This window comes from Lontra canadensis, unplaced genomic scaffold (assembly GCF_010015895.1).
Source record: "Lontra canadensis isolate GAN:19392208 unplaced genomic scaffold, GSC_riverotter_1.0 scaffold113, whole genome shotgun sequence".
NCBI lineage: Eukaryota > Metazoa > Chordata > Mammalia > Carnivora > Mustelidae > Lontra > Lontra canadensis.
In genome coordinates, this window is record NW_022631107.1 from 2,082,145 (window position 1) to 2,109,716 (window position 27,572).

Here is a 27,572-nt window from a genome sequence, read left to right on the forward strand (position 1 = left end):
CAGCAGAGGGAGAGGAAAAAGCAGGACCCTGGGATCATGACCTAAGCCAAAGGCAGATGCAACCGACTGAGCCACCCAGGTGCCCCTAAAATTAATTTTAATAATATATTTTACTGGGTACATATACACTACGTTATGAATATTTTACTGGGTACATATACACTACGTTATGATGTAGCCAAAACAGTATCGCTCTAACATGTAACCAATTATTTTTACAGATTTTATTTATTTATTTGACAGACAGAGATCACAAGTAAGCAGAGAAGCAGTCAGAGAGTGAGGAGGAAGCAGGCTCCCCGCTGAGCAGAGAGCCCAATGCGGTGGGGTGGGGGGCGGCTTGATCTCAGGACCCTGAGATCATGACATGAGCGGAAGGCAGAGGCTTTAACCCAGTGAGCCACACAGGCGCCCCGTAATCAGCATTTTATAAACCATTAAAGAGATATTTTGCCTTCCTTTTTTTGTAATAAATCTTCTAAATCTGAGTGTTTTCATAGTCTACCTCAAGTGCTAAATTTTAACCAGAAATGCTTGGTCTATATTTAGATTTTGTAAAATTGAAGGTTAAAAAAAGTAGATGCATTCACATATCCAAAGTTGTTCCAAACAAAAACTGGATTATTAGATCTTAAATTTAGATTTGAATTAGATTAAAAATTCAGCTCTTCGGGCCACTGGGTATTTTTCAAGCGCTGAATAACTACGTGTGGCTAGTGGCCGCCATATTGGACATTGAGACCCGGAGCACCTACTGTGTGCATCACAGCAGTAAGACTAGGATGACTCAGACAGAGTCCTTGTTTCCCCAGGGTGGGGAAGCCTATGTATGAGACCCATATACAAATAGCAACAATGTAAGGTGGGTCATGACACTTGCTAAATACATGGAAAGGAAGGCATTCCCAGGAGAAAAGGGAATGCACAAAGGAAGGCCCACGGCAAAGAAACAAACATTTAGAGATTGGTAAGTATGGCTGAGCATATGCCCAGGAGGGTAGAAATTAAAGTTTAAGAAGACAGCCTGGGGCAGTTCTGCTGAGAGCCTCAAATAGCAAGCCAAAGAGTTTATTCTCAATCCACAGTTAATGGGGAGTAAGTTTCTGGTGAGGAGGAATCTTTTAGAAAGATCCACTTAGTATTGATGCGACGGCTTGCTGGCTAAAAAACCAATTAGCTACCAAACCAGTCCAAGCCAAATATAATGAAAAATGGGGGAGGCCATAGGAAAGGAAAGAAAATTCAAAATGTAATAAATATGGGTGAAAGGATACCAGGACTTGGCAATATGGCCAGGAACTCAAGGAAGAAGAGGAGACGGAGAATTCTGTAGCAACTAAAATAAGGAAGTACAGATGAAAGCCTGGATGGGAAAGTTATTTCTAATGTATCTGCACATAAATGTTTTAAAAGGAGTTGGAATACATGCGCATATAAGCTGGTGGGGGGTTGGAAGAGACCTTTGGGCAGACATGAAAAGATGTCAGTATCTATTTATAGAACGATCAAATTAGCAGAATGGGCGACTTTCTTAGAAATAATGTATACTATGGGGGGGCAAGGAGGGAATCTGAGTAAATCAAATTACAGTACTATTCGTTAGAAAGCTAGGCAGCTGTTGAAAATTACTGCTCTTAAATTGTATCAAAGGGGATATGGAAAGCTGCTTAAGATATACTTTTAAATGAGAACTTTCAGCTTGGATAATAAGATTCCAATTTTGTTTAAAAAGGATACGCACCTACGTTCTGTATAGCACAGAAAATGTATGGAAGGACCCACACCACGCTGTTAGCAGGCATGGATTATTTCTGCAGAGAAAGACTGAAGGGGACAACGGCCTTTCCTTTTTATATTTTGCTATTGCTTGAACTTGCTACAGAGAACACATTTGAGTTTTAAAAAGGGAGACAAAGGAAAGGATAAACCATGTATTCAGACCTCCAGAAAAATGACTGAAAGGATTTATATCAAAAAATTATCTCTGGACCATTTTAATTTTCTTATTTTGAACTTTTTTATATTCTAAAATAAATACGTAATACTTCTATAACCAGGGGGGGAAAAGTCATAAAAGGAAATAATCTATAATACCGATGGTACAATCAATTTTAAATGTTTGCAAAGCCAAAGGTTACAGGGTTGGGTGTTCTTTAAAGAGGTTTGGATCCAATTTCTTTTACTTCTTTGGGGCTCATGCTTACTTTTATTGCTGCTGAAGTGATTTCCACATTTTTTTTAATGATTTCCATTCAGTGTGGCCAAAAAGGAAAATCGAGGCCAACCACAAGGGAAGCCTTCCTGAGAGGAGACAAAAAGCCTCTGTAACCTGTGGAATGAAAACTTTACCAGGAGAACGTGACTCTTTTGTCATGAATGACTTCAATCGCTGGTGGACAGAAATTTTTAACGAGAACAAAGAGCATCGAAGCGATTTCAGTACTCTGCTTGTCAATCCCGGCCAAGCACACTAGTAACTTTATATTATAATGATGGGGACAAAGAACAAGGTGTCCCATTCACTGCCAGGCTGTTGCACCCAGAGGGTCCCAGGCCTTTGCAGAGCCTTTCACTGTAGTGGAACAGAGAAGGAACTCTCAAGGAGTGCAGAAAGGACCGCGAGCAAGTAAATCATCATCAACCATGTAAATAATGGCAGAGAATGGGTATGGAGATGAAAAGGCGCCTTCTGATCATTCACCAATGGAAAGACGTGCACTAAATCAGGGTCCTTCCTGTCTGACGCTGTTGTTTTTACTGAACAGTTAAGCGCCCAAGGAAATACCAGTTGGGTCTTAAAGACAATTTATAGCTAGGCTGGCCTCATTGCACCTGGCTGTGTTTTGACAGCAGGTTTCGTCAGTTTATAGCAGAAATTCTTGTCTACACTATAAGCTGTCACAAATGCAACTAGACCTTGGAAAAAATGTACCGCTCAGAGGCAAACCTCTCCCTCTGCCGCGCCCCTCCCCCTTTTAATGAAAAGCAAAAAGCTCGGCTGGTGGCAAAGCTTCCTTCTCTTCAGGGGAAATTAGGGAGCCTCCCGGGACTGAGAGGGTCAGCCCCAGTGTTACAGCCCAAGTGGGGTGCGCCTGCTTCTGGGCACTCGATTAAGGACTCTTTCTTTTCTCTTCCCTCGGGGCTAACTGCTGAACACAGCGGCCTTGTTGTTTGGAGCCAGGAAATTTCGGGATTCTGCTCTCTGAGCTCCCCACTCTTCCCAGCTTCCAGGCCACGGAAAGAATGTCTGGATGCCTTGCTACAGTCTTGCCTCAGAACACAAGGCCCACAGCTTTGGCGAATGCCCTCTGCCCCCATCTAAAACAAGACGGCAACGCTTGGCTCTTCGGGATCAGACAAACCTTAACTTTGTTTTTGAGATTCTTCTCCTCAGTGAATGGCCGGGTTTGGAAGCCCCCTGTCTTAGAAATCACAGGACCTCACTGTAATACCTACACGTTGAAAGCGCTGCCTCCCAGGACCAGGTACTGCCTTACCCACCCGTTTTGTTTTGCTTCTTTAAGACCTCAGGGTTTTATTCTTTTTTGCTCCCAGAAGGATTGGGCCAAACAAATAACTTGTAGCAGGTGACACACATCCCTGGACAGAAGGCACTGCGTCCTTTTTAGGAAAGAGTTCATGGCGGCTGGAGGCCGACATTTTCCCGTTTGATTAGCTGGGACAAAGATGTGAAGAGAGGGATGAAAAGGTAATGGAGAGCAGCCCCTCCAGTTCCTTAATTTCATGGTTCACAGACATTAAGTGACATTCAGACACTCCCAAGGGGAAGCTCATATAACCAGCCATGAAACTGGAAACGAGCAGGCTAAGGGGGCTGCTTGCCTGGGCCTAGGGCAGAGTTTCTCACAGCCATGGGGGTCCACTCCCAGACACTGGGGCTCACTCTGATGGGTCTGCAGCTGCTGGGGGGCGGGGGGCTGGGAGGGAGAGTAGGCAGCAGGGAGGGTGTACAGGCCAGACTGGGAAACTCCAGGCCTGCAGGGTACCTTGACCAGCCCCACGCAGGATGCCACCCTCAACTTCCCAGGGCCTATGCTCTGGTAAGGGTCAGCACTCGGGGGCTGCCCGTCAGGCTCCAGGAAGCATAGGACCTGGGCAACGTGGAGGGAGGGGAGGCTCCAGGCCAGGCAGTTCCCACGGAGCTGGGGCTGGTTGGGAACATCTCTCCCTCAGACGTGCCCCTGGGCTGAAAGGGCGGGAGACAGTAGAACGACCTCCAGCGGGGACAGGTCCTGGTCTGGAAGATGGAGAAATGAATCTACGTGGCTCATTCAGGTAAGACCAGCTAGAGGCAGGGATGCAGAAGCAGGGGAGGACATTGAGGGGTAGCTGCAGCAGGGAAATGATGGAGAACTAAGGGCATGACAGGTCAGAGGAGAGCCATAGGCGAGCCAGCTCACTCACTCATCTGGCTGTCTCCAAAGCCAGAGGCACCTGCTCAACCCACTGATGGCCTAAAGTGTTGCCTGGTGACACCACCCAAAAGACACACCACACTTTTCAAGACCTTGCTTAACACACAGTTTGAGGTCAACCAGCACGCCCACTACGGCACCACAGTCCCTTGAGGCAGAGGCCGGAGGCATACACCGTGATCGCAGATGTAAAGGGTGGGAGACTATCATTTTCCTGATGTACAGATGCTCCAACTCAGTAAAATGATTACTTTAGTATCTACACCTACAAACAAATGATTGTCAAAATCGAGCTGCTAAGCAGCAAGCTCCACGATCCCCCACAGACCCTCCCGAGCAGTTCTGTTGAGCGCACCTGTGGTATTCCAGAACTCTCCAGCCAGTCTCGGAAGATGTTTTCCACAGACAACTCAAGCCTTTAAAAATAAAACAAAAAGGCAAGCATTAAAACGTTACAGAGCACCTACTGCATACACAGCATCTTTTCCTCTAAACATTCAGGTACATCACAGCATGGATCTTCCAGAGAGGTAGCCACTCTCTGGAGAAAGCAAGGCTGTCCCAGGTTCAAGTGCAGAAGGCGTTCGGTCACACAGCGCCACTTCGGTCAACAGGAATGTGCAGGGTGGAATCTAAGAACCAGAGGCACACCACAGTAGGTGCTCTTAAGGCCCCGAGGGGGCTGCTGGGTTGGACAATTCAGGGAGGACAAAGCATGTCCACAGAACACATCAGGCACAACTGCTTCCTTGCAGTAGGCAGCAGAGTGAAATTGGAAGGCCCCAGCATTTAATACACCAAAATGAAATTGGTCGTGACGAGGGGCTGCGATGGGCACAAATGGCGCGACCCACTGTGAGAGCGCAGAGGGACCCGGCAGCAGGGACCACGCATGGTTTGCACGCCTCTGAAGCAGGCCCACGGGCTGCTTTGTTTGAAATATGACAGTTGCTCGTTAAGTCTGACCCAAAGTCAGCTGAAATTCTTTTGGTTTCGTGGCCTGCTGATTTGAATACTCCTTACATTCCTTAAGTATCCAGTCTGTTTGGGGTCAGCTGACCTCAGGTTGGGTCTTCCTGTCTTCCTGGGCTAATGACATTTAAAGGGACCCCAGCCCATTTCTAGATAACCCCAGCTCCTGCTTCACATCCCCGCCCCCAGAGGCCTCTCCTGAGCCCTCTCCCAGGCTGTGTGGGTGGCATTCACCTCACTCCCTGTCCTTTGTGCCACAGCATCCAGCAGTGTGTGCCTGCCGTTTATTCCATTACTGGCCCTTTAACTGTCTCCCCCACTGGTCTGAAACTCTCTGAGATCAGGGTCTATGGCTGTTCGACTTGCTTCTCTAAATCCAGAAGAGAGAACAGTTCCTGGTATAAAAGATGATTCCCATAGATATTTTTTATTTGAATGAATGAAAACACATTTTACTTTTGTTTCAATAAGAAGTATTCCCTTTAAATTTAAAAATCACCTTTCCGGGGCACCTGGGTGGCTCAGTGGGTTAAAGCCTCTGCCTTCGGCTCAGGTCATGATCCCAGGGTCCTGGGATTGAGCCCCGCATCATCGGGGTCTCTGCTCAACAGGGAGCCTGCTTCCTCCCTTTTCTCTCTCTGCCTGCCTCTCTGCCTGCTTGTGATCTGTCAAACAAATAAATAAAATCTTAAAAAAAAAAATCACCTATCCCAGTAAGAGATTCCCAATGTGTTAAGCTCCAAACCTATAAAAATTTTATATATTACATACTACATCATAAATTAAAAAATAAACAAACATATATAAATCATATCCCTTCCCTAACACCCCCTCCCTTTAGGGACTGCAGAGAAGCTATGGAAAGATAAAATTCTGTCCATCAGCGTTGTTAAGGTGCCAAACCCAGTGCTCCCTCACCTCCTGGGCTCTGCTCCAGGCTGGGCAATAGTGAGAAAGGGAGGAGGGAGAAGTGGACCTGTGTGGGGTTGGGGAAGTAGGGGCTGACCAATATTTTTGCGATCTTTTCTTCCCCAGTGAGAAGCCAGTCACCAATGGGCCTTAGTCTTCCTGGGCCAGAGGAGAAGCAAAGGTTGCAGAAGGGAGCAATTGTCAGTATTTCCAGAGAAAACGGGGCGGCGGGGGGCCGGAGGGACTAAGCAGAGTAAATGGTTTGGATTCATTTCAAGATGATGCCCCTGTGTGGGAGAGGCCAGAAGTAGAAAAGGGGAGAATGATGACCTCCCAAAGATGCTTGCACTGGGCTCCTCGGGTTCCCCAACTCAGTGGAATTACTGGGCATGCCTTTTATGCAGGTGCCCACAGGTGTCACCATCCCCCCGCCTCGCCCCACTACTTCTCTGTGGCCACTTAATAGCATCAACCCAGGTGTAAGCAGCCTGGTTCCTGCTGTAACACAGAGTGTGAGGCATGCATGTGTGTGCACGTGTGCACTCGTGGGCCTGCGTGAGTGCGTGTGCAGCACATGGGGCAGGGGTGGGTGGGTGACTGGAGGGGAGGAGGTGGCTCTCAGAGCACCTTAGATCCAGAGCACTGTTGTTTTTTGAGCCCGGTCGGCTGCACGGAGAGGTGCGGGCAATGCCTTTCACAGGCTGGGAGGAGGAGGAGAGCGGGGCTGAAGGCTGCCCTTACAGAAGTGTCTGAAGAACTCAAAGTTGTTTCACTTTGTAATGAAATGTGCAAGGCTGCAGGGGCAGACAGACTGTACGATTTCCACTGAACATAAGCGGCTCCCTGGAAGGCCCGCTCTTGATGGGAAGGACGCAGACCATCCCCACCTTGCTGTCTGGCACCCAGGAGGGGGGGTTCACCTAGTGGTGCTGGGTTCCTGCCCTGGGGCCTCAACAGCTGGGGGGGGGATCAGCTGGTGCTCTAAGCTGTCTGTCCTGATTGAGAGGCACGCCTGCTTTCTTCCAGGTCCTTCCTTCCCTGAAGCTTTTCCTAAGCCGCCCATTCATCTGCTTCCTTTCCAGCCAGAGAGGGACACCCTGGGCATCCGGAGCCCTGGAGCCAAGGGCTCCCGTCACCCTCCTTCCCGCGAACTCAGAAAAGCCAAAGCAAGAGGCAGACTACCAGAGCTTTGTTGTGCTGTGGTTCTAGGAAAACAGGCATTCTTAAACTTTGCACAACTCGAGAGGAAGACAGGGGATTAAGAAAGGATTTAGACAAGAGTCATAGTGAGGATCAAAGGGGAGAGTGCCCTGGGTCCACGAGGGGGGTTGAGGGAACCGGGGTTCAATGTCCTGAACAAGAGTAGTCTGGGATGACTTCACGGCCATTTTTGAGTGATTTTACAAAGGAGGACCAACAGCTGTTGTGCAGAGCCACGGAGGAGCGAGTAAGAGGACGTGGACATAAATTTCCTTCAGGGAATCTTAGCTGAAATACGACAACTTTAAGGGTGGCATGGGGAGGCGCCGGGGAGTTGAGCCCTGGAAAACTGAAGAACAGGCTACGATTCTCCCTGTGGCATCGGTTTGGTGGGTGCCTACAGGGCACGAGGTTCTGTGGAGGGCTGAGCTGGGACCCCCCAGGACGTGACTGTCTGACAGGGACACATGATAGGCATGCCCACAGTGCCACTAGCACTAATGCAGAGCTGTGGGACTACCTGTGCAAGAGGCACGGGCTGCCTCAGGTGGCTCAGCTAGAAGGACAGTGGGAGGGGTGTCAGGGGAATCTTCTTAAAGGAAGCAAAGCTTGAACCATGTCATGGAGGAAGGCCGTGCTGTCCCCAGTGATGGGGTAGGGCCAGCAAAATGGAAGAAAAGTGCATGAAGGGCAAAGGGAGCAGAAGCAGGCAAATCCAAAGCCATGGTCAACTGGGCTGGCACACAGAATGAGGTGAGCGGGAAAAAGGGGGTGTTCTGTGAGAACCCTGACATGCTGCCACTGAGCCTTGGCCTCACTGAGGAGGCTCTGAGTATGGCTGCAGAATGGCGCAAAGGAGAAAGGGAGTCGAGGAAGAGTAACTGAGGGAAATGAGGCCGGAGGCAGGGAGACCAAAGTGGAGGCTATAAACAATTTGTGCTACAGTCTACGACCTGAACAGCTGGCCGGGCCACCTGTGCGGTTATTGCATGGCAAAGTAGTAAGGCAAATTTTGGTTTGCCATATTTAGTATTTGCACACATGGGTACTGTTATAGAGTGGCACCAAAACCAAAGCAAACCAAAACCCCTCTACCCATTTCCAAGTAAAGGCATAAAAGTAGTAGCTATTGCTTATTGAACACCTACTGTGTACCAGGCACTAGAGAGAAAGTCTCATTTAAACTTTACGATATTTGCACTATCCTCATGTCAGAGAGAAGCAAATGCAGGTTCCAGGAAGGCGACACAGATCCAAGTCTATGTTGCCTGCCTGCAAAGCCCCCACTTTTCCTCCTATGCCTAATTCAGGCATCATGATACATTGGCTGTGCTTTTGGGGAGCAGGAGAGCCTGTGGAAAAGGAGGGCTTGTGCTTGCTCCAAACAGCCCTGCCTTCTCCTTCTTGCTCACATCTCTCCTGCTGAAGGGGTCCCGGCCCCTGCTGTGGTGGCCCGGTTTGTCTGCCCTTCAATTATAGTTCTGAAGAGATGCGGAGACCCTTGGGAGGGGCAAAAGTGTGAGGGCAGGAGAGTTCATTGTTCAGCTGCATCCAGGAGCAAAAGACAGTCTCTCGTGAATGAAAAGAACATGTGTTTTCAGATCACTTTCCTTTGGAAAGGTTCAAAGCATCTTATAACCATTATCACTTCATTTCTCATAATATCCTCATGAAGTGGGTGTCAATTGTTGTCTGGCTTTGAGCAGATGGAGACCCCATAGCATAAGAAGACTGGCCAAAGTCAGGCCAGACAAAGGGCTAAAGAAAGACCCAGGTTTCAATTCCCAGTACTGCTGCTGGAATTGAACTGTACTGATGACGCCTGTCTGGGGATTGCTAACAGGGAATGAGATTTTAAACTATGAGAGGATGATGAAAACAATAACTTAAGCTGCTACTGGAAAAAAAAAATTTAAGGTACTGTAAGTGACCTTACTTCCCAAGGAAATTATGAGAGATGTGTGATATGCCGAATTTTTTTTTAAAGTAGGGTCCATGCCCAACATGGGCCTCAAGCTCACAACCTCAAGATCAAGAGTTGTATGCTCTACTGAGCAGCCAGGTGCCCCAGTAATTCTTAATCTGCAAGGAAGAAATACGCTTCAAGTTTGGAGGGAATAACTACAATTACATAGTTTTTGCTATTTTGATCATAATAACTGAGATGACGGTGCAGGTGAATTTTTAGGTCTGGACTTGGATAGATAGCCAGGGGAAAGCAAAAGCTGAATTTTTCAAATCAAGACACTCAGGGTCTAAGCCAATGGTGAATGTTTCCCCTCTGAGATCATGTGGCTTAAATAATCACAATGACAAGCAGAAGCATTTCCACTTCGCTGGGACCCAGGACTTACAGGAAATTACTCTTCTGCATGTCTGATCACTATGGAAATTGATTTTATACAGATAGCTAAAAGTACACAGACCCACAACTGCATGCCCCCCATTTGTACTCGTGAGCAGTACTTCCGCCTCATTACCCAAGCCTCCTGGGCATCTGGAACAGCAGGTTGTTTTACCCGCTGGCTGCAGAATTCCCTCTCGGCACTCCTACATCCTGTAAGGCAACTCTGAGTTTCAGGCGTCTGTCTCCAGGTCCCCTGAGCTATAAACCTAGTCACACATAGTTAACACCGCAGGGGACAGAACACGCTGGACACCGTGGCATGACGCTCGTGAGAGAGATAAGCTGTGTTTAAAGCTGAGAAAGTTGCAAGGCGGGGGCTCTTCCCTTTGTGATGTTAGCATGCCTAGGAACAGGCCCAGGCTCCTGCGAAAATGGTATTATACTTGTTGTATTGCCTGCTCAGTTGATTTCCGAGGGCAGAGGGATGAGGATGCGGGGCTGACTCTCAGCTCTGTCTGCCACCTGTGCCTATCACCTTGCAGCCGATCAGAAGAAGGGTCTTCACCATCTCGGCTCCCACCTGCTCCCCTGGAGACTCTAAGCATCACGTTCTGTCCGCGCCTCTGAAGGAAAGCGCAACTTCCTAAAGCCCCCCCACAACTGCCATGTGAACTAAACCACAGATGGAAGGAACTCTGCAGGTGCAGGTACTGGATGAGCTCAAGCATTGGGGGCCTCGACACTCAGGGTCTGAAAGGGAAAGACCCTCATTCGGCAGTGCCACCAACATTCTTCACAGATTTTTAAATTTTTCATAGTTTAGGTTTTTAAGCTCCCTCTCTACATGTGGATACAAATAGTGAGCATCTCAGAACTGTGCCCAGGGTTACTTGTTCCTCAATCAAAAGAGGTCATTTGTGTTCGGGCAGATAATGAAGATGGCTGAGGTCACTGAGCAAACACTCCCTAGCTCCAGGGGGGGAAGGAAGGCAGTGAATGACACCAAACACAGGGACATGCACATAGACACAATAACTGATGAGCAAAGAAAAAGCCACTGTTGGGGCACCTGTGTGGTACAGCTAGTTAAGCGTTCGACTCTTCGTTTTGGCTCAGGTCGTGATCTCAGGGTCTTGAGATCGACCCCCACATCAGGCTCCATGCTCAGTGAGGAGTTTGCTTAAGACTCTCTCTCCCTTTCCCTCTGCTCCCCCTGCTCTCCCTCCCCCCTCTCAAATAAATAAATCTTTAAAAAGGAAAGAAAGAGCAAGCCACTGTTGACAGGGTGGAGGTATGAGGTGCGCAGAGCCGGCTGGCACCCAGGGTCTGTATGGATTTCCTTCTAAGCACTTTTAGCTTTCCTTCCCTTGGTCTCATAAAACATCAACATGTAAACAGAAACCTCACACTGAAGAGGTCTAAAACACAGCTCTTCACCTCCCTCCCCTCTACCTCCAAATGCTCTCCCTCCCACTCCTTCTGTCCCATAGGGATTCCCAAGACAAATTCCCGGCCCGCTCTGCTTCCGGTGCTACTCCAGAGTGTCCCTTGAGTGGTGCAGAAGGAAGGCCAGATTGTGCTGCCTGTACCTTTCAAAACCAACCAACCAAGTCTTAAACCGTGGCCTCTCTGGAACATCCCTCGGATCTGTTCATTACTCCCAAACCCTCCTGCCCCTGCCACACCCCGCCTGGGGGGGTGGGGCTCTAGATCTCGCGAGTGAACAGCTCTCTTGGTTTCTCATTGGTCTCATGACTTCTAGTCCTCCCAGCCCACATGGATCTTCCACAGCGCCCCCCGGAGCAGCCTTCCAATCTGCTGATGGCACTCTCCTACTGAGAACCTTGAGGGGTACCTCTCTGCCTGAAGGCTCGTGGCTAGGACACATGGGCCTTTTCTTTGGTACCGAGGACTCTGAAACTCCCCAGAGCACTTCCAACACTGAGACATAATGATCTGTTTTCACACATATCTTCATGGTGACGAGGAGCTCTCTCCAGACTGGAAATGGAACCTACTCCTTTCTGTCCCCCAGCGTCCAGCATAAAGCCTGCTAGGGGAGGCGCTCAATAGATAATGTTAAATTAATCGAAGCAAGAGAACAACGCAAAACAGTGTGACATGGAGGATACCGGCCCCTGAACACTAAGTGGTTGGTCTAATGTGAAGAACCTTGCCCCACTAACAATGGCTCACGTGCCTGACAGATGTGCCCAAGGATCAGTTTGCAGCCAGGCCACAGATTAGAGGCTCTGGGGGTAGGTGTGGGGCCTTTGGAGACCCAGATAAAATTGGTACAATATGCTGCATAGGTAAAAGGGCAAACGATCTGTTTTAATAGCTGAATTCGATTCTGACATTAGTTAGCAGGAAAGAAGATGTTTGAGTTTCAAAAAAGGTTCTGGTGTACTTGCTGAAATAGATGCATTGCAGGAAGGAAATCACCTTAACTTTTAAGAGGAATTTTAAAAGGAAGCTTAAACCTGCTAACCAAAACATGACCCTAACTGGGAAAGCCGTCCTGTCAGGGGGTGAAGGTTGGTGGTCAGTGGCCACCCTTAAACAGAGACTGACTCTGCTCTGCCATCATTGCAACAGAAGTCTCTTTGTGGGCCTAACAGTGTGTCCCTCGATAAATATTCACTATTATAAGATCCAGGCTCCCTGGAGCCAGAGGGCTCAGGGCCATCCCCATGAACTTCATAACCTTCATAGGAAGTGGATGAAAAGAAAGAAGCCCTCCTAAACGAAAAATGCACTTTGTAGCTTCCCTGAAATTTGCTATACTTTTACCCTAAGAAGTTCTTCCAAAAGAACGTATAGTAACAAACTTTCGTAACAGGAATATGCTATTTCTAGTAATTGTCTTGTCTTTTTTCCCCCTTGCATTAGTTTCTAAGGAAACTGCTCCATTTTATCAGAGAACCTCACAAGTTATTCCAGGGCAGGTACAGAAGAAAAAGGAAAAAAAAAAAAACAAACCTTGCAGGTAAACTGTTGTTCCTGACCTTAGGAATAATAGCCACATCTGATATGATCTTCCATGTGAAAAAAAAACCCATATGTCTGCTTAAAAGGAAAGGATGGTAAATCTGAAACACTTCAGACTTTCCAACACAAGCCACACTTCCTTCAAGCAGCCTCCTGAAAAGCGAGTTATCTCAGACGGTTACTAACGCCCCCATGCAATCTCCCTGTATAAGACTGCCCTCGGCATCAAAAGGCATGAACACAAAGAGGTAGAAATGAAGGAATTCATCAAATAAGATGGGTATGTTCGTTCTGTGTGATGCACTGGCTTGTTTTACGTGTGCGTGTGTGTTCACATCTAATTTTAAAAACAAGTGGCCAACAATAACACTTCTAACTGTTGGAGCAAGAATTGGAAGTAGAAGGTGGAAGAGGAGGAATTGAAAGAAAAAGGCCCGGCAAAAATCCAACACTCGGGAAAAAATCTTCGTGTCTTCATGGCCCCTGGATTCCCCCTATCCTGAATTTGCATGTCATTTCCTGGTGGCACGAACCCTGCCCCCTTCGCTAGAAGACACTCCATTTGGACTGTCCAGGATGCTGGCCACCTACACGGAGGATGGCCTTGCCCAGGTCCAAGCCAGTGTCTGCATGAAAGAATTCATTTCCACATTTGGAAACCTACTGTGAGCATAAAAACATAGTTAAACCTGTGCATCAGAAAAGAGAAGAACATTGGCTCTTCTTCAAAGTAATATTTAATTTCTCAAGATGCCCCCCTTTAACATTACATACCAATTTTGCTACTGGGAATTATATTTCAGGGTATTCTTTTAGTGTCTAAATTAAGACAAGAAATGAGAAGGAGAGGGTTGGAACGAATCCAGTGTAAACTTTGATGTAGGTCCTAAACCTCCTCCTCCTGTACGTGGTCAGCCCCCAGAACCTCAGTGCTCTTACCAGTAAAATAGGGACAGACATGGCATGCGCTAAATAGTGTTGGTTGAAGGATTAACTGGCGGCTTGCATATAGAAAGTGCTGGCTTCCAATACCCACTATGAAGACAGTGGTAGTTGGGGGGTGGCACCGTAATAAGGATTAAGTGATTTACTGTATATAGACCCTGTATACATGGCCTAAGGCCCAGAAGATGACTATTGTTATAACCATATCAGTCATTGATTGAACACCTACTTTACACAGATGTTATCTCCTGCACTCCTCCCAAGGCTGAAACACTGAAATTTGGAGGGATGAAGTAAATTGCTCCGAATCTCAGAGCTGGGAAGGAGCCCCGCTGGGGTAAGAACCTAGGAGAGTCTGACTTCAAATCCCAGGCTCTTATTACTACATGACACTTTGACCTTCAATGTAACAGTACTTCCTTATATTAAGCCATGTTAACTAAAGAACCCTCACTTAGAATTTTCCTCTCCTCCAATCTTTTTTTACAGCATCTGAGGCCACAAAGTGTCCTTGGCTTGTCTCTCACGTTACTTTCAGGACTTTTGACTCTGGGTCCTCTCAAGGCTGCATGCCCCCTGGCTCCCAATATCCACAGGGGCCTAGCTCTAGGTCTGGTTCATTGTCCTGGGCCACGTCCCTATTTCTGTCAAGAGATGAAGACTGAACTTTCTAGATTGTAACAAGCCAAACAATGGCAGGGTCCTTTTTAACATGAAAAGTAAAACCGAGCTCTTAATTCCTAAATTGGTCCTCACCTTTTTTCTTCTGGGATATTCTCCAACAGCAGTTGAAGGAAATCCTGGAATAAGAAAAAAGCAAACCATTAAAGATGTCCATCAATAAATAACTGTCCGGAATCCTGCCAGAGCCCGAGTGCTCCCAGCTGCTGACAGCTCACCTGCTAGGGAAGCTAGGCCTGTGTTGACTTATTAGACTATATACCCTATTTATTAATTTACCAGGGCTTCAATCCAATCAGTTAAAGAGATTTGTTTTGTAAAAACCACAAACAAATTGAAAAATGTACTATTTGTTGTTTTGACCTAAACCAACAGTTTATTTCATGTTTAACTATTTTCAAAAGGCTGCCCATAGCATAAAGCACTATCCCCTTTCTACTTAATCAGGTTTTCTACCTCCCGAGCTTTCCCTAAAGATCCTGGGACACCTGAACACTCTCAACTCCAAAAGGCTAGGAACTACCTTGCAACATTCTTGCACTGTTCTATGGAAAGATAAAGACAGGGGTGCCTAGCTCCTTCAGTCAGTAGAGCCTGTGACTCTTGATCTCAGGGCTGTGAGTTTGAGGCCTGCGTTGGGTATACAGATTCTTAAAAAAAAAAAAAAAAAAAAAAAAATTTAGGGGCTCCTGGGTGGCTCAGTGGGTTGGGACTCTGCCTTCAGCTTGGGTCGTGATCTCAGGGTCCTGAGATCCAGCCCAGCATTAGGCTCTCTGCTCAGCAGGGAGCCTGCTTCCCTCTCCCCCTCTGCCTGCTTCTCTACTTGTGATCTCTCTCTCTGTCGAATAAATAAATAAAATCTCTAAAAAAAAAAAAAACAAAACCCTAAAACAACAACAACTAAAGATGAAGACAAAAATCAAGACAATTCATATCCCAGTGGAGGAACAAAGATGTCACAATTACAAAATGGTTCGTGGACCCCTGCCTCAGTCTGAAGCTGCTTCTAGTGATACCGCCATCTCCTATTGGTCCACATTTAGGATCTTTCAATAATAGATTTTTTTCAACCTAAACTGTATAACTCAGACACACCAATTTTTTTTCCTGTACTATGGAAAATTTCACACACACTCAAAATTAGGGAAGCATATAATTAATCTTCATGTACCCATCAACCCACAGCCAATCTGTCCTAACCTCTTACCTGTCTCCTGTATTATTCAGAAGTGAATCCCAAATGTTATATAACACCATCAATGTTTCAATAAATATCTCTAAAAGATAAGGACCATTTAAAAACATAACCACAATACCATAGGCCTAAAATATTCACATATGAATGTTCAAGTTCACATTTATATTTAATCGGCACTTTGAGTATTGTGACCAATCTTTTTACCCCATCTAATTCTGGAATCTTGATTTGGTGTCAACCAGATTTGTCAGATAAATTACAGGATGCCCAGTTAAATTGGAGGCATACTTACACTAAAAAATTATTTGTTGTTTATCTGAAATTTGAATTTAAGTGGGAGTTGTCCATTTTCATTTGCCAAGTGACCGAAGGACCGTGTTAACCCTAAGTTATCTGAAGGGTTTGAGAAGAAGCTTTATGGACAAATACAGAACATGAGACGGAGAAGAACAATATTTAACTTTCTGGACTTGATGCTGGACATTCAATAAGATCTACAATTGAAGTTTTCCTTTTAATAAGCTGAAAATAATCTTTTAAAACAAGTCCTTTAAAGAGGGGCCTGTGCATTAAAGCCCAGATGACCAAACAAGATGCTACCAAGCCAGAATTCCTACAGAAAGAAGCCACACCCTCTGCCCCACCCCCAAGACCCAGGTCTGCAGATCCAGGGTCAGCACCAGCAAGGGGATCTGATGAGATCCAGTGAGGACCCAATGCAAGATGGAACAGCAGCACCAACCCCCTATTACAAACAGCCGGAATTAGAGAGGAATGGGAATCTGCAAATAATTTGTATGACGAGGTGTTCTCGCCCTATCACGGCACTGGGCGGAGCCACCGTCCCTTTCTATGTGCTTACACGTGGCTAGGGCTGGGTCTTCTGGAGGCGAAGTCTCCCTGTTAGGACTGCTAATGAAAGATTTATTTCTCCTAACCTCTTTTCTCCTTTTAAGTCATTATTTGTCTACTGTTGCTTCACCTACAATAAATGATACAAAGAGTAACAAAACTAATATTAAAAACATGGATCATGCAGTCAAAATGGAAAGGGACAACTCCAGATAGAATAATGTCTCACATCTAGAGTTCTTCCTAGCACCTGCAGTGGGTATACGGAGAAAAAAGGGAAATGAGTAATATCTAGAATGTGAAGAATTATTTTTGTTTGACGTTCTTAAAGTCATTATTTTTATAATTTTGACACTTATTTTGCAAAAAGGCTAAATTAGAAATTACTTTATCGCAATCTGATATGTTGATTACTTTGCAAATATTTCACTGGGTTACTGACAGTATTCCTGCTCCTTAGAAATCTGAGTGCTGCGGCGCCTGAGTGGCTCAGTCAGTTAAGCGTCTGCCTTCTGTTCAGGTCATGATCCCAGGGTCCTGGGATTGAGCCCCGCATCGGGCTCCCTGCTTCTCTGCCTCCCTCTGTCTGCAGCTCCCCCAGCTTGTATGCTTTCTCTCTCTTTCTGTCAAATAAATTAAAATCTTTTTTAAAAAATCTGAGTGCTGCATTGATAATTTCTTACTAAATTTGCTTCATTATCTCTTTATAGTCCATATTTGTCCAGTAGTTTATGCTCAATTATGTGTGTGTGTTGGGGGGGAATATTAACTCAACGACAAGGGGGAGAATTGAATTGTAGGAGAAACTGGAAATTCAGAGTTAACCTTAATTCTGCCCTGTTGCATTTTCCAATTACAAATGGATCTTTCTTTATAGGACTGCAGAGCACAATGTTCCAGAATTTTGTGTCAATATAGGAAAAGTACAGGAGGTCCCCAAGAAACCTTGCTTCGTTTTTAAGAAAGCTTGTCCTGCCTCCTAGTAGGTGGCCATCTGCCTCTCCTGACTTAGGGCTGAGACCTGGAGGCCACCCAGCAGCTTGATGGAGGCTCTCGACCAATGCTGGGAACAATGAGTCTAGAGGATCACAATGGATCACAAAACCCCAACACCTCAAGCATCTCTAAGTCATGGTGCCTGTATTCTCAGAGGCTATGTGAATGCCCATCCACAGTGCTAGATGTTCTGTCCAGGCTCCATCCAATCCAAAGAGATTCTTGGCCCCATTGCTGTACCAGCTCTCAGTGGATTCAACCCTACTGGCCTTTCTTACTCCTTTCATAGACCTAATCATTTACCATGACATGCTAGTTTTCCTGGCTCTTTTTGTAAACTGGCATACACCCCTGGAGTGGACTCATGATAGAAGCTTTTCCCCACCCTCCACAATAGGAGGACATTAAAAGAAAAATGCCTCCTATTATTATTCCTTCCCTCACCACCTCTTTTCAATTCTTTCATCCACCTTCCTCCTCCCTTCAGCATGTTGGCAATTTTGTAAAGGCAATTTATAAATCTTAAATGGACAAGGAGGGCTCTCCTTCAAGGCGATTCTAGGATCATAGACAAAGTTAGCTAGCAATAAATGCCAGAGCCCCAGTTTGTCACCTCCACAGTATGTCTGAAAAGAGATTAAAACCAAAGGCAAACAAGATTAAAAAAAAAAAACAAAAAAAAAACAAAAAAGGCCTCCTGCTGTTATGACAATGGGCTAGGGTAAAATTTGATCTGGATCCTTAGAAATTATTACAAGCCCTCACCCGAATCAAAAAATACGTTCCTTAAGAAAATTTTTCCATTTCCTACTCTCTTAATAATCTATACACCAATCAGATCAGTCCCAGACAGTTTATTTTGATTAATACCTAACGACACTAAATTAAACATAATTAAAAAAAAAAACTACACTGGTTTTTGGCACATGGCTAATTTGGTAATTGTTTTTTAGTCCTGGTAAAAATATTCAATAAAAAGGAGGTACACATAGATTTATGGGATAAACTGGCAATGGCTTAATAATTGCACAGGTTTAGTAATTACCATGGTCATGGGGTGGAAGAGGTAGAAGAGGCAAAACAAATAACCAAATAATTTAAGCAAGGACAGTTTTGGCAGGATAAGAACCGAGACATGAACTGTCCGGCAAGAAGCCATTGTTAACCTGCAGTGGGGATGGGGACAGTGATAAACCAGAATGTTGGGGGGGTGGGGTATTCACATGGGAAAAGATTAAGAAGCAAAGTGGAAAAAGAAGAAACTGAAGGACTTCTGAGCAAAGAAACTGGATCACAGCCTTCCTCATCACTAACAAGAAATATAAACAAAAACCCAATCCACTAAAAAAGGGGGGGGGCAGAAATGTCACCAGACACATCCAAAAAAGGAAAGAAGGACAGCCTCATGGCATAAACTTCAAAAGGAGACAACTAAGGAAAGAAACATAAGATTCCAACAGCCTCCAGCCCTCCCTCTGCACCACCCCCAACCTCATGCTTAGCAGTAGTGGGACTAGTGAATTGCCCAAACCCTGCAAATTCTCATGAATACCCACACATTTGGAAAGAAACAGGAATATCTTTCCTCCTTTTTTTTTTTTTTTTGACTGTGAAGGGACTAGAAATGTTTACTGGAGAGAGATGAGCAAAAGCTGGGAAATAAACAAGGAAGAAAGATGCTCTTTAATGAGCTGTAGAGCTTCTAAAGCTCCATGCTAAACAGGAGAAAGAATATTAATTGAGAGAGTACCTGCAGTGGGGAAAAAGCTGCACCCAAATTAGGTGAGAAGAATGGCTAGAATATTTAACAGAATTCAAGAGTCAGGGGAGCTGAATCCTTGCAACAAGAGCTGTATGCAGCTCCAGTGGAGCTCTTCCCCTCCACCCCCTCCATGCACAACATCCAAGTTTCGAACTGTAGCTCAGAGGGAAAGAAAACATGTCTATAATGAGTTGGGATAGAAATCAAGACTCAAGTTCCAACACACACGAAAATAAATAGAAGGTCAGGCTACTCATGCTGAGAGAGAGCAAGAAGGAAAGTATGGCAACTATGCAAATTAATGTAACAAAAACCCACATAAAGAGAGAGACAGAACTCAGAAGCATAGGACAAAAGACAAAGACTCCAGTCTTGAAGAAAACGTAACCCAAGGAACAGAAGAAAATTTTCTCTGAATGTTTTACACTATAAAATATATTAACAAAAGATCATAATAAGAACATAAAGTCAATAAAATGAAAGCTCAGAGACTAGATGACAAAACAACAAAATGAGATGAAGAGAGAGATTTCAAAGCCAAGAAAATAAATTAAGGACCAAAATAATGCCAGTGCAGGACAATTAATAACACAAAAAAGTAAGAAAAATATAGACATTAAAGAAAAAAAATTAATAATAATGTTATAATAACATTAAGAATAAAAATAATGTCACTTGAGATAAACACATGCCACGAAGAAGAAAAAGATGAAAGCAATTAGAAAGTGAAAGGTATGGGGGACAAAGATGATATAACATAAGGATAACTGTCAATCTTGAAATCCAGAGCCCTGCAAGGGAGAAAAACCTGAATGTGTTCAAACATACAGTTAAGACAATTTTGCTGAAAGAAGGAAGAACAGAAGTTAAGACTGGAAGGGCACACTCCTTTGCAAAAAATTGATGCAGACTCATAATACCAAGCTATTTTCTAAGTCAACTATTAAATGTCAAAGATAAAGAAAGAATTCTTCTGTCATCTGAGTAGCATAAAGAGGAAAAATTAGGCTGACTTCAAAAGTTTCTACAGAGCGGCACCAGGGTGGCTGAGTCGCTTAAGCATCTGACTTGATTTTGGTTCTAGTCATGATCTCCAGATTTAGAGACAGAGCTCCAAGTCGGGCTGCACTCTTGGCTTGGAGTCTGCTTGCCCCCCTCTCTCTAATCCTCCCTCCCCCACCGTCTCCCTCTCTCCCTCTCTTAAATAAATAAATGATGTTTCTAAAAAAAGTTTCTACATCATTATTAATCAGAAGGCAGTTAAGCATTATTAATCAGAAGGCAGTTAAGCAATAGCCACAAAGTTCCAAGGAAATGAAAATGTGACCAAAGAATATTATACCTAACCAGTCTGTGATTCAAATATAAAGGCAACTAATAAACATTCTCAAGCACCTAAGAATTAAAAAATCACAAAAGCAGTGAGTCTGCAACTTGAACATCAGTTTGATAACAAAACTCAGCCAACAAAAAGTGGAATCAAAATAAGGCATTCATGAATATAGAAGCATGGCAAAACGACTGGTGGTAAACCAAAGTTCTTTAAATCCGGAGCTAAGTCTATACAAGTATGAAAAGTATGATTACAGCACATACAACAAATGATATAAACCTTAACTATGTAAAAATATTTAATTATGAAAAATTTTGAATTGGGGGAAAAGTAGTAGAAATACATAACTGCTAATTTCCCAAACTTTTGCAGAAGTGAGTAAAACTAATGCTTTCTAAAAATGGAATAAATAGCTAAAGAGGAAAAAAAAAAAGTTTTTTTTGTAATCATCCTTCTTGACTATGGAAGAATCTTCTAGAAAGTAATTTCTCTTACGTTTATCCGAAGTTCAGAAAAGTTCTTTGCATTCACATTAGTTTCTTTTTCATTTGTCAAATTCAGGTAAAATAAAATTGAAAACACTTAATTAAAAAGCACATATAATATAATCCTATCTTTATAAAATTACTTCTACATATACCTTTGTATCTTTACATGTATGTACACAAATACATACAGATGCATGTATACCTATCATGAAACATACAGAAAGAGAGAGAATAGTATAATTTCTGGAATGAAGTTCACCTAATGTTAATTATGGGTATTTATAGGTGGTGGGATTTTAAGTAGCATTTCATATTCTTCTTTGTACTTTTATGTATTGCTTGAATTTTTTTTTTTTTTATAATGAGTATGTGTCAGTTGAAAAGCAATAATTTCCAAACTTACTGAGGTACCTGCAAAAATACAGATTAATGGAACAGAATTAATAGTCCGGAAATAAACTCTTACATTTATGGTCAATTGATTTTCAACAAGAATTCCAAGACAATTCAATGGAAGGAAAGAATAATCTTTCAACAAGTGGTCATGAGACAACTGAATATTCATTCACATGAATGAATGGAGTTAGATCCCTACCTCACATCATATACAAAAATTAACTCAAATGGATAAGAGACCTAAATATAAGAGCCAAAGCTATAAAACACTTAGAAGAAAACAGGAGTAAATCTTCATAACTTTCAATTAGGCAATGTTTTCTTACATAAGATAGCTAACATATAAGCAACCAAGGATAAAAAAAGATAAATTGAACTTTATCAAAATTAAAAACTTTTGTGCCACAAAGGGCATTATCAAGTGAAAAGACAACCCATAAATTAAGAAAAAATATTTGCAAATCATATATTTGATAGGGGACCTGAATCTGCAATATATAAAGTACTCTTACAACTCAAAAACAAAAGACAACCCAAATAAAAAATTGGTAAAGGAGCTAAGCAGACATTTCTCCAAAGAAGATATATAAAAGCCAATGAACACACGAAGAGATGTTCAACATCCAGGCGCCTGGCTGGCTTGGTAGGTTGGTGGAACCTGAGTCTCTTTGATCTCAGGGTCATGAGTTCAAGTATTGGGTGTGGAGCCTACTTAAAAAAAAATGCTCCACATCATTAGCTATCAGAGAAATGCAAATTAAAACCACAGTGAGATACCACTTCACACCCACAAGGATGGCTACTATTAAAAAAAACAACTGTTGGTAAGGATGTGAAAAAATAGGAACACTTGTGCACTGCTGGTGAGAATGTGAAATGGTGCAGTCACTGTGGAAAACAGTATGGCAATTCCTCAAATACAATTAAAAGACTAGAAGGCAGGAACTCAAACAGGTATTTGTACACAAATGTTCAGAGCAGCATTACTGACAACAGCCAGAAGGTGTAAATTACCCAAGCATTCATCAACAGATGAATGGATAAACACAAAAAAAATGTGGCAATGTCCATAAAGACAATGGAATATTCAGTTTTTCTTTTCTTTTCTTATTAATACAGTATTTATTTGTCTTTTATCTGTCCAACCCTGAGCCAACCACTTTCCCCAGGCTGTCTGGAGAGGTATAGGAAAAGGAACATACAGGGCAGATGAGACACAGGAGAAAGACCTATGGGAGGTGGACATGGCGAAGAGGATGAGAAAGGCCACCATCAGGCCAAAGAGCCCCATAGTGTCCGAGAGGGCAAAGCCAAGAATGGTGTAGAAGGTCTGTTACTTCAGAGAGAGATTCCTGGCATAACCAATGATGAAGCTCTCAAACACAGTCCCAATTCCAGCCCCAGAGCTAGCCACCCCTACCATGGTGGCCCCAGCCCCAGTAAACTTGGCCGCAGCAGATGTCCCTTGAAATGCAGAAGTTGCAGCTAGAAATAAGTGAGGTCAGGGAATGTGGGGCTGCCAGGCTGCTGAGGCTCTCATTTGTCAGTGTCCCCAGTGGTTTTAGCACCACTGCAGACAGTTATCAGCTCAACAGCTGAGAGGTGCTCCTGACCAAGAAGAGGTGGAGAAGAGCATTGCACAGGTCGACATTTTCAGGGAATGAAGGGCTGTAGCAGGAGAGCTGTTCCCAGTACAGAGAGGACCGGAATATTCAATCTTAAAAAGGAAGGCAATTCTGACATGGACTGCACCATGGATGAACCTTGAAGACATTATGCTCAGTGAAACAAGCCAGTAGTCACAAAAGGACAAATATTGTTCGATTCCACTTATATGAGGTATCTGGAGCAGTCAAACTCCTAGAGACAGAAAGTAGAGTGATGGTTGCCAGGGGCTGGGAGAGAAGGAAACAAGGTGGAGTTATTGTTTAATGGATCTGAGTTTCAGTCTGGGAAGATTAAAACATTCTAGAGATGCCTCGTGCTGACAGTTGCACAAAATTGTGAATGTAGTTAATGTGCTGGCCTTTACATTTTACAGTGGTTAAAATGGTAAGTTTTGTTACATATGTTTTACCAAAGTTTAAAAAGTAAAATTCGAAATAAAGGAATGAAGTGTTCTGTGCTACCACATGAACCCAGAGCACACTGTGCTACATAAGAGAATCCATCACGGAAGGTCACGTATTCTATGATTCCACTTATGTGGAATGTCCAGAAGAGGCGAACCCAGAGACACAGATGGTAGGTTTGCAGTTGTCTGGAGCTGGGGCGGGGGTGGGGGTGGGGGGGCGCAAGTGGGGCAGTGACAACTAATGGGTATGAGACTTCTTGTGGGGCTGATGAAAATATTCTGAAAATGGCAGAGTGGTGAGGGTTGCACAACCTCATGCATATACTGAAACCACTGACTTGTACACTTTAAAAGGGTGAAATTTATGGCATATGGATTCTATCTCCATAAAGCTGTCATGAAAAACCAATAAATCTGCTGTTCAGAAAAGATAAACAAAAGAAAACCTGAGCGACCTGGTAGACAGGGCACTAAGTGTTCCAACGGGAAGTTGACATCAGCACCTCAGAAGTCAAGGGACGGGCAACGTGCTCATTTAACACTGCAGTATTTCAGTGTGCAGTGGTTTTAGCCAGTGGGAGTTTGGGCTAAGGGTCTACCAAGCATGTAAAACTTCTGAGCCTATTTTCAAAATGCCTTTCCAAATATATGTTTATTTGGAAGTTATTCTTTCCCCCCAGCCAAAAGAAAAAAAGAATGTAGGGGCAAGGAATAGTCTTGTTACACTCACGCTACTCCCACCATATGTGTTCAGGCTGTACACACCCATACATCACATCTAACACTGTGGACAACACGACTTCAAAACTGTATGAGCACCACTGTCAAATGTCAAGAACACCCAGTGGACTAATCTGTGTTGAGGCTGCATCCTCTATTCTCTGTCAGTTATGAGCACTGTTTTCAGAGCCTCTCTCTCTTTGCGAACTTTCTCGCTATGTGCAGCTTGGCCCAACATCAGTATAAGCTGACTGTCTCTCTCTGATAGTTTGGGGGCCAGGCTGTCTGAATATTTCAGTGAATCTTATTATTAATCAATTCGTTCACCGAATATGTACGCCACACATACGGTATGCCAATTGTATATTGGTGGTGAGATAAAGAGCATGGTCTGACCTTGTTGAGCTCATGCACAGAATGGAGGAGACAGAAAAAGAACAAATGGATCCACCAATGACAATATAATTATGAATCATGGCAATGACAATGAAGGCAATGAAAAGGGCAAAGGGCAAAAATAACATGGCGGGTACATTATCTGTTCAGCAGGGGTGACTCTGAGATTGTGGTATTCAAGCTAAGACAAAAGGATAAGAAGAAGCCAACCTTGCAAAAATCATTCCAGATAGAGGGAAGAGCAGGCTTGCATTGTTTTTGTTTTTAAGGTCACGTAAGGTGAGACTATCCACATCCCTGTGCACAGGACAGCTTTGGGTTACAGTCTGTCCCAAAGCTATAGGGAGATCCCCCTCCCCGAAACAACACTTCCCTGTGTTCACCTCATTAACTCCATACTTTTCTTAGTGCATTAAATTGTAAATCTTCTCCCTACTTTTTGATACTTTTGATACTTTTTGATACTAGTCCCCACATGCCACATACCCCCCAATTATATATCATGGGCTCATGATGACTCACAAATTACCTGGGAAAGGATCAACTGCCCATGAAATGTGTGCACAAATTTTCTTAAAGATGCAAAATAGGTCTCATCTCCAAGTCTTTGGGCAAGGAACCGGAGAAGGAAATAGCCCTAGAAGAAAGGAAGGAAAAAAAAGGATGTCTATCATGGATTCATGAGAAAGCTGCTTACTATGCAGCCAACTCTAACCTCCCACCAGTGTTTTTTGCACATAGAGAATGTTCTGCCTGACCTGTAAGGGGCTGCCCTTCAGATTCTTCCCAGTAAGGCTGGACCTGGAAATTAGGGAACGACTATTTTGCTTTCAACCCTTCTGTTAATGGTATCACCATCTCAGTTTTCCTCAGTTTACATGAAGCCTGATGTCCATCGTGGACCAAAAGTGAGGAGGGGCCCAGCTCCTGTCTCCCTCAGCTAGCAGGAAAAGCCTTCGCAACGTAAAATATTTCCTTATTCCTCCTGTCGTCCACTTGGAACCTAACAGCAATTTCAAGATTCTGTTCTTCAAAACTGACATGAAACAGAGAGAAGGGAAGTACAGGGCTGGGAAACTGTATTCATGTATCATTTTGGGGGTATGGAGTGTTTTAAATACTGGACTCTCAGATACCTGCCCAGTCAAATGACATTACAATGTGGAAAGTCTCTTTGTTGTGCCCCAGCCCTATTTATATGTTTATATGTATAACCTGAACAGTGTTCTCCCATAACAACTGGCTTCTGCCCCTTCGATGCACTTACCTTTATGTAATGAACCTGCATGAAGACCTTCTCGGGATTGAGCCCGTGTTTGATGACAGAAGATCCTGAGTCACTCACATGGCCAGTTTTCTCTTTATTGGGTCTAAAATGATGCGGTAAAATTTCGCTTCAGTATGCACATTTTTCAATAATTAGATCCTAATATCATCTTATTTCTTATTTTCAAAGTTGCTCAACAGTGTCTGAGGTCTATTCAATTGTACCAGGTATAATTTAAAACAGTTTATATTATAAATTCATATATTAAACAAGGAGGGATTTATATTTGGGTTGGCAACCTGAGGTTGGCTATTGGCAATATTTTACATCATCTTATCCAAGATGAAAGCTTGCCAGACCCTCAAGGAATCTGAGTCCCAATATGAATTATTTAAGAACCCAAGGGCTTTTCTTTTAGTGGGACTGATGGACTGGGAAATGCAATGGAAAATGCAGCTTTACTCAGAAGGGCAAGGAACTAATATCTTTAAAAAAAAAATTTCTGAAAGCCCCAATGTTATCCACTTCTCTCAATTTGCATTTAAGCAGTTAAGGTTTAAGAAATATTTGTACTCAGAAGCCATTTTATTTTATTTTATTTTATTTTTTATTTTATCTTTTTTTTAAAGATTTTATTTATTTATTTGACAGATCACAAGTAGGCAGAGAGGCAGGCGGGGGGGGGGGGGAAGCAGGCCCCCCGCTGAGCAGAGAGCCCGATGTGGGACTTGATCCCAGGACCCTGGGATCTCGACCTGAGCTGAAGGCAGAGGCTTAACCCACTGAGCCACCCAGGTGCCTCTGAAGCCATTTTAGAATATCAAAAGCAAAAACAAAAGTCATAGTGGCCCATGTTTTTAGAACAGGTAGAGGCATTAACAGCATACACTTTAACCTGTTCCTTTCACAAATGAGGGGAACTGAGGCACACAGAAATAAGTCTGCAACCCAAGTCTCATAGCTCGTTTTGAGTCATGGTAACATCAGCATTGTAACCACCAATGTCTACTTTTACCTATCAGGGTGCTTTCCATTTTGCTCTATAGCTTTAAGTATTCTTTTTTAAGATTTATCTTTTTATTTGAGAGAGAGAGAGAGAGAAGAGCTGGGGGGAAGGGGCAGAGGGAGAAGGTGAGAGTCTTAAGCAGACTCCCTGCTGAGCACAGAGCGAGATTGCGGGGCTCAATCTCATGACCCTGAGATCGTGACCTGAGCCAAAACCAAGAGTCGGACACTTAACCAACTGCACCACCCAGGTGACCCTATAACTTTGAGTATTTTTTAAAAATTCCTTTAAAAAATATAATTGGGTAATAATGAAGCTTCAACAACTAGTGAAAATCTAAATGAGCGACAAGGTGTTTACAGCTTTCAGCTGTTCTAAAACCAGTCGTTAACTGGACAGACAGACTGAAAAGTATGATTTGGGGTGAGGAGAGGCAAGAGCTGACCAGCGGAGTGGCACGTCAGAAAGGGTGGGAGCTTATTTTTCAAAAGTAGTGTGGTGTCACAAGGTACGTGGCCATCAGAATCCAAGAGAACTGGTGCTGAATCTCAACCCCACTGGCAGATTACTTAAATTCTCTTATCCTCAATTTACTCATGTGCA

The 27,572-nt window shown here is 43.9% G+C and overlaps 1 protein-coding gene and 1 pseudogene across 6 annotated transcripts in view; both read right to left on the reverse strand.

The window, feature by feature from the left end:
• AOPEP (aminopeptidase O (putative)) overlaps positions 1 to 27,572 on the reverse strand; it is a 335,338-nt gene that overhangs the window by 95,770 nt on the left and 211,996 nt on the right. For 3 of the 6 annotated variants that reach the window (XM_032840547.1, XM_032840546.1, XM_032840552.1), the window contains 4 exons: positions 25,964 to 26,066; positions 25,226 to 25,333; positions 14,557 to 14,600; positions 4,792 to 4,852 (listed from right to left, as the gene is read on the reverse strand). In XM_032840547.1, coding sequence (XP_032696438.1) covers positions 4,792 to 4,852; positions 14,557 to 14,600; positions 25,226 to 25,333; positions 25,964 to 26,066 — 316 coding nt within the window. Of the gene's footprint in view, positions 1 to 4,791; positions 4,853 to 14,556; positions 14,601 to 25,225; positions 25,334 to 25,963; positions 26,067 to 27,572 lie in introns of those variants that run through there. The other 3 variants (XM_032840548.1, XM_032840549.1, XR_004380638.1) reach the window with 3 other exon arrangements.
• Positions 20,677 to 23,181, reverse strand: LOC116856830 (annotated as a pseudogene).